The 7,285-nt window shown below is 55.0% G+C and overlaps 1 protein-coding gene across 4 annotated transcripts in view; it reads left to right on the forward strand.

Moving 5' to 3' along the window:
- RNF4 (ring finger protein 4) overlaps positions 1-7,285 on the forward strand; it is a 35,724-nt gene that overhangs the window by 12,545 nt on the left and 15,894 nt on the right. For 3 of the 4 annotated variants that reach the window (XM_010830425.1, XM_010830434.1, XM_010830442.1), the window contains exon 2: positions 3,938-4,083. In XM_010830425.1, coding sequence (XP_010828727.1) covers positions 4,075-4,083 — 9 coding nt within the window. In that variant the 5' untranslated portion in view covers positions 3,938-4,074. Of the gene's footprint in view, positions 1-3,937; positions 4,084-7,211; positions 7,279-7,285 lie in introns of those variants that run through there. The other variant, XM_010830450.1, reaches the window with a different exon arrangement.

The raw sequence follows: 7,285 nt of genomic DNA on the forward strand, positions 1-7,285 counted from the left end.
CGGTGCAGCAGAGCCTGGGGCTGCAGGTGGGCGGCAGGGAGCAGGGAGAGTGTGCACGCGGAGGAGCGTGGAGCCCTCTGGCGCAGCTGCTGGACGCGCCTGGAGCAACAGTGTTTGAAAACTTAAAGCTTAAAACAAGTAGGAGGCAAGAGGCTTTGGAGTAACCAAGGTCTGTACGTTAAATTATTTCCTTGTGCTCAGCAGACAGATCACTGTCAGTGACATTTGTATCAGATTCTTCTCAATTCTGAGAGAGATTGCTGGAATCGGTGAGTTCTGGGTTAGGATCCAGGAAGCCTGGTGGCTCTGGAACCACGTGTGATCTGGTCTTGTGAGTCCCTAGGGCTGTGGGGGTGCCACCGCCTCCCGTGCCCACCAGGTGGACTGTCTTCATGTCTGCTTAAGGAGGCTCTCGTGCCAGTCTTAGTGAGGGCACCCCTGGGCTGGCCTGAGGGTGTCAGGCGAGGTCATGCAGTAGGCCAGCTGCGAGCCTCCCTGAAGAGAGTGAGGCAGCGGAGAGACTGGCTAAGGCCCCCGTGGCCCCCGGGCAGGCTCGAGGGAGGGCGGTGTGTATGCGTATGGCTGATGCTGACGTACGACAGAATCCAACACAGCACTGTAAAGCAGCTACCTGCTGATGAAAAAAAAATAAACTACTTGGTATCTGAGTGGATAATGTGGTCAGGGGCGCACCCGGATGCAGACTGCCAGGTGCTGGAAAAAGGCTCGGCTGGCTGGACACTCCCTCGGTGGGGCTGTTCCTGGAGAACCTCTGGCCTCTCCCTGTCCTCTTGGTTTCCCTTGCATGGGGCTTATATGCCCCAATTATTGCAACACCTGAGCTGTCTGCTGGCACCCACCCCAGACAGGAGCTGGTGGCTGGATGTATTCACTGCTGTATTCCCAGGGCAGGAGCCATGCATGGGGAGGTGTGCAGCCCGTGGGTACGTGTTGAAGCTGGGTCGGGTGCAGCGGTCCACAGCCTCTTAGGGCTGGGCGGAGGGCTGGGGTTGAGCAATGGGCGGTGTAAGGCTGTGCTGGCAGAACAGGTCCGTGAGCCTTTGAAGTGCCGGTACTGGTCCAAGTGCTCTCTGTATTAGCTCCTATAATCCTCACACACCATTGAGGTCGGTGCTGTCTTGTTTTCAGTTCAGTTCAGTCGCTCAGTCGTGTCCAACTCTTTGCGACCCCATGAATCGCAGCACGCCAGGCCTCCCTGTCCATCACCAACTCTTGGAGTTCACTCAAACTCAGGTCCATCGAGTCAGTGATGCCATCCAACCATCTCATCCTCTGTCGTCCCCTTCTCCTCCTGCCCCCCAATCCCTCCCAGCATCAGAGTCTTTTCCAGTGAGTCAGCTCTTCGCATGAGGTGGCCAAAGTACTGGAGTTGCAGCTTCAGCATCATTCCTTCCAAAGAAATCCCAGGGCTGATCTCCTTCAGAATGGACTGGTTGGATCTCCCTGCAGTCCAAGGGACTCTCAAAGAGTGTTCTCCAACACCACAGTTCAAAAGCATCAATTCTTCGCGCTCAGCCTTCTTCACAGTTCAACTCTCACATCCATACATGACCACAGGAAAAACCATAGCCTTGACTAGACGGACCTTTGTTGGCAAAGTAATATCTCTGCTTTTCAATATGCTATCTAGGTTGGTCATAACTTTTCTTCCAAGGAGTAAACGTCTTTTAATTTCATGGCTGCGGTCACCATCTGCAGTGATTTTGGAGCCCAAAAAAATAAAGTCTGACACTGTTTCCCCACCTATTTCCCATGAAGTGATGGGACCGGATGCCATGATCTTCGTTTTCTGAATGTTGAGCTTTAAGCCAACTTTTTCACTCAATAAGGCCTGGGCTTCCCTGATGGCTTAGCAGTAAAGAACTCACCTATTGATGCAGGAGACATGGGTTTGATCCCTGGTTTGGGAAGATCCCCTGGAGAATGAAACGGCAACGCTGTCCAGTATTCTTGCCTGGAGAATCCCATGGACGTAGGAGCCTGGCGGGCTGCAGTCCACGGGGTGTCAAAGAGTTGGACACGACTGAGCGACTAAACAACAGATAAGGCACAGAGGAGTTCAGAGTCTCGCCCAAGGCCACAAGTAGGGGTTTGGAGCTGTGACTTCTGTCCCTGCTGTCTGGCCTTGGAGGTGTGCTCTAACTGAAAGGCCAGCTGGCCTCCACAGGCCAGGCTTAGGGGTCGGGACTTGATGGGGACCTAGGGGAAGGCTGTGGGGTCAGCTGCTGCTCAGAGCTGTGTTGGCAGCAGGGCAGGAGGGTTCCAGGCTGGGGAGGCTGTGTGGAGGAGGCGGCAGTACCGGGGACGGGAAGGGCGGTTGGCAGAGGCCCCGTGTTCTTGTCTCTCACACGTGTATGACCAGTCCTCTCCAGCTCCCAGGCCGTGTCCTAGACAGGCCTTCCTGTTGCGTGGCCTGCAGTGGCCCCATCAGCCTTGCCTCGGGACTTGTGAGCCCCATCCTAGACTTACTGAATCCAAATGTAGTTTAACAAACCCTCCAGGTAAGTGAGCCTGGTGCGGGCTCCACTTTGAGAATGCCTGTCCTTGTGCAAACCCCTGTCATCCCGGACGGGCCGACCCAGAACCATAGCCTCCCCTGCTCTCCTCTGGTCCCTCGGCCTTGCCCTGTGCTCGGGCCTCTCCCACTACAAGCCCGTCTGCACCACTGCACCCTGACTCCTGCCTGCACATTTTGGCTTCTCCTTCACTGCTTTCGCCACTGTGTTCCTGAAGTCAGATCTGCAGGGTTAGTCCCCACCTTCGGCAGGCCCTGAGCGAGCCAAGGGCTTCCCGTTCCCCAGGAGCCTCCGCACCTGCTGTGCTCTCTGCCCTTCCCGGAGCCTGCCTGGCTTCCCAACCCACAATTTCTTGGTTCTTCTTCGCCCATCTACTGCCAGTGGCAGAGTCTCAGCTGGGCATGCAGGGTGGGTCAGGATCGGTGGCCCTTGTCGCTCCCCCTGAATTACGGGCATCTGCAGCAGGCCCCAGTTCCCAGTCTTGGGGAGAGGCGGAGGCTCTTTGCTTTCTGGGGTTGTGCAGTCACATGGAGCAGTTCTGATTCTCATCTTGCCAGAAGCTGCACAGGACTCTGCAGGGGGTTCTTGTCTTTGTGTGTGTGTCTGGTGGCTGGGGGGCGGGTCCCTTTGTTTATTATCTGCTCTTGATTACTCCAGAGAGGATTCAAGTTGGGAGGGGGCTTCAGCGTCACCCACCCTCCCTGTTGGCAGGAGCCTCAGCGTGTGGAGTGAGGCAGGGTCACTGCATCCAAGGAAGCTGTGAACCAGAGGCTGTGAGCCCAGGGTCCCCAGCCTCTCGCAGTCAGAGTCATGGGGCAACAGCTGCTTTCCCAAGCTTGAGTGAGGCAAGCCGCGTCCTCATAGATTGTGCAAGAGGGTTCAGGATTTCTCCTTTCGTAACAGAAACCTGGGCTTTGTCCCCTCTGCCTACTCCCCCAGTGGGTCACAGGTCATCACCATTCGGCTGCCTGGAACGGCCTAACTAGAGTAGGTCACTCAGTGACCAGCAGCTGGCTGGCACCCTCCCGTTTGCATTTTGTCTCCTGGCACAGCCTGGGGGAGGTGGGCACCACTTCGACAAGGCCAGAGCCCGTCTTAGCCCCACGGGGGTGAGTCTAGACAGGCAGGGAGCGGACTGTGGGCCAAGGAGCACCTGTGTGTGTTCAGCAGCCAGGAGGGCAAGAGGTGGCATAATGGTCCTGCTTGCAGGCTATGGGATTGCGTTGTCCTGTATCCTACGAGGGTGTGTGTCTCCCACAGAGGGTGTGGGTTAGGACATGATTGCATAAAGTGCTCGGCAAAGTGCGCAGCTGACGGAAGGACCAGCAGACGATTGAGCTGAGCTCTCTTATTGATGAAACAGGTGCAGCATTTGTCAACTGGATACCTTTATTTTCCAGGGCTTGAAGATTCCGGAAATCTGCTGGCGTGCAGGTCCCTGCGCTAGTCAGAAGATGAGCAGCCAGCAGGCATGAGAGGCTGAGGCAGGCCCGGTCTAGACTGTGGGTTTCTCTGTAGGTTGGCGCCAAGGAGCACCATGAGCACGGTGAGTTCTACAAGTTCGTGGATTCTATTTTAAGACTAAACAACTACTTCATTCTTTGCGTACCTAAATTATGAGAGCTCCATAGAGCTGCTTCTGAGTGACCCTCATTCTTAAAAGAGTATATATGGGGCCTTGTGGTAGTGTCGTCAACCTGCTTTCCTTTGGTCAGAGTTCCCAGTGTTTTGGTTGGTGCCCTAAAGAGAGAAGGCTGAGAAGAATGGCTGAGGGTTTGAAATTTTACGCCTCCAGAGCAGCTGCTGGCATCCTGGAAATATTAGGGCTCTGGTTTATTTAATTATTTGCAGCTCAGTTCTCCGTTTTTCCTTCTGTTCCTTTTCCCTGTGTAGTCCTTGGTCTGATGCCAGCACTGGTAGTGATAATAACCCTTGGTGAGTTTTCTCACGCTCAGTGGCCAGAGTTGGTAAGTCATTGTAACTGGTGTTTTAGACAGCAGAGGCAGCTCTGGTTTGTTGTAACCCAAATGTCACCGGGAGCCCCTTGAGTCCAGAGGTTGCCTGACGGTCCCCCTCACCGCTTTACTGCCTACTAACGATGCTGCGCATGTGATCTAAACTCAGAACAGCTGTTCTCTGAAACAGCATTCCCAGCCGGTGGACCAGCTGTGACACTCACCCTCTCTCCAGGTTCTAGAAGTGTTGGGGTGGCGGCGGCGAGGATAAGGCTGGCCAGTCCGCTCCCAGGGTGAAGAGCGGAAGAAATGCTATAGATGTTGTTCTGGTCCACCTCCCTCCCCTTGGTCCATCCCTTCTGACCGCTGCAGTCCCCACTGTGTTCCAGGCCCCCGGACCTGCCCTTTAAAGGCCAGGTGACCTCCCACCTCAGTCCCTTATCTTCAGGGAAGCCTCCTAAGCCTGGGCACCTCCCCTCGGAAGCCGCACTCTGAACAGACAGAGCAGTGTGGCCTCTTGTGAGAGGCTGGTTAAGCTCTTCCTCAGGGCAGTGTGAATAAGGTATGGCAGTGATCAGGTGGTCAGTTTTAACACCAGGCTGCGGCCCTCTGAGGGCTCTGCTGGTAAACGGCAGGAGAGCATGATGAAAATAATGGGCGGGGCAGGGGCAGAGCCTTCCTCAGATTCTAGGCTGTCTTAGCCTGGCCTCTAGGGCATGCGGATGGAAGAGAAGTGTAGGGGCTTCCTGTGGGGAAGGGGGAGGAGGACGGGGGTGCGAGGTGGTCAGCAGGAGGGCTTGAGGATGGCCTCATGGTGGAGCTGCCAGTCGAGGAGGTCCCTCAAAGCTGTGTAAGAGCTGGTCCAGCGAAGAGGGCAGGGCTGGGTGACCCCGGCGGGGGCAGCTGAAAGGGGAGAGGGCTGCTGTTCGCTTGTGGTGAGGGTTAGCAGGACACATCGCTGTGGTGGCTGGGCCGGGGTTTTTAGGGCTCCGCACTCAGACTGTGGCCAGGACCCATGACTGCTGCTTCCTCCCTCAGAGAATCTGCACAGTAGGGACGTGAAGGGCTCTGTTCAGCAGTGTCTGCTGGTCCTTTTCCAAGGACGGAAGCTATCAGGACAACTTCAAAGAGAGTGGGGCAGAGCCCTAGGTAATCTGGTAGCTGCTGGGGAAACTTGGAAACCCCCGGCAGTAGCCTCACCTCTGGCCTGAGGGATGGAGTGGCTCCCTGCTGCGGAGTTTAGCGCAGCTGCTGCCACTGGCCTCCAGGCCCCCCTGGGCTGGGAGGCGGCTCCTTGGGCGGCCATGAAATGAGAGCGGCGGTTAGAACACGGAGAGAAGCCGGCTTCTCCGCTGCCAGTGAGGACTGGGCTGGGTGAGGGGTACTCCTCAGTCTTGTGTAGATCCCAAGGATGCTTCCCTGTCCCGCCAGCGTGTCCAAGGTGAGGATGCCTGGCCAGGCACGACAGTGCAGTGATGGCGTCTTCGGCCAGTGCTCAGCACTGCATATGCCTCGTCCTTAGGAGAGCTCTGTGAGGCTGCCACTGGCGAGGAAGTTCAGGCTCACCAGGTGGTGACTGCCCCATGTTGCCCATTGTGAGCAGAGTGGGCCCAGTGCCACTGAGGGCAGGACAGGGAGGAGCGCTGAAACGGAGCCAGGGTTGCGTGGGGCCGCACAGGGCGCGGTAATAAAGCTGCATGGCAGGTGGAGGCCCCGTCTCTTGAGAAAGATGCAGGGGACAGGCCAGCTGTGCTGGAGCGCGTTGGCACCCGGCGCGAGGGCACAGAAGCCTGACTTGGGGTCTGAGGTGCAGACATGCTGATTAATGGTTCTGACCTTCCAGAAGGCGTGTCTCTCTGGAAGCCCCTGGGAGCTGAAACTGATTCTTGCAGGACCTACTGCATAGCGTAAAGAACTCTGCTCAGCGCTTTGCAGTGGTCTATCTGGGAAAAGAGTCTTAAAGAGAAGGGTGTATGTGTAAGTGATTCACTTTGCTCACTGTAAGTCAACCATCTGCTAAGTCACTTCAGTCGTGTCCGACTGTGCAACTCCATAGACGGGAACCCACCAGGCTCCCCTGTCCCTGGGATTCTCCAGGCAATAACACTGGAGTGGGTTGCCATTTCCTTCTCCAATGCATGAAAGTGAAAAGTGAAAGTGAAGTCGCTCAGTCGTGTCCGACCCTCAGCGACCCCATGGACTGTAGCCTTCCAGGCTCCTCCGTCCATGGGATTTTCCAGGCAAGACTAAGTCAACCATACTCCAATAAAAACTTTTTTAAAGTTCTCATCGCAAGAAAAAATAAATAAAAACTTTGGTTCTTGGAGCCATGGGGAGTGGTTATTAGGGTGTAAACTACAACTTGATAGTATTCTAAGAATTTAGAGGCCAGAACCCTTTCCCAAAAAGAGACCTGCTTTTCACGGGAATGGGGACTTGGGAAACTGAAAGTCTTGGGCTGAAAGACAGAAGGTGCTCAGTGGGGTCAGATACAAACCCAAGGGAAATAGGGCTGTAACTTTTGGTTGAAAGAAGGGATTTCTGGTCTAATTCCAGCCTGGACCAGAGGCCTCCATAGAGCTGTATGTCACATACTTTTGACGGACTAACAGTCTGTGTAACAGAAGTTCTACTTTATAGAATTTGTGTTCACTATATATTTTGGATGATTTCTCGCTAAGCAGTCAGTGTTCTAGAATCTCGAGTTTTGAAAGGACCCCAGCCTCAGGGCTGTTCATTGTGGTCTTTTTCTCAATGAGTTGACCTTTTTTATTTTTCTAGCTGAAATCTTAC

Source organism: Bison bison, unplaced genomic scaffold (genome assembly GCF_000754665.1).
Source record: "Bison bison bison isolate TAMUID 2011002044 unplaced genomic scaffold, Bison_UMD1.0 scf7180017859017, whole genome shotgun sequence".
Classification (NCBI taxonomy): Eukaryota; Metazoa; Chordata; class Mammalia; order Artiodactyla; family Bovidae; genus Bison; species Bison bison.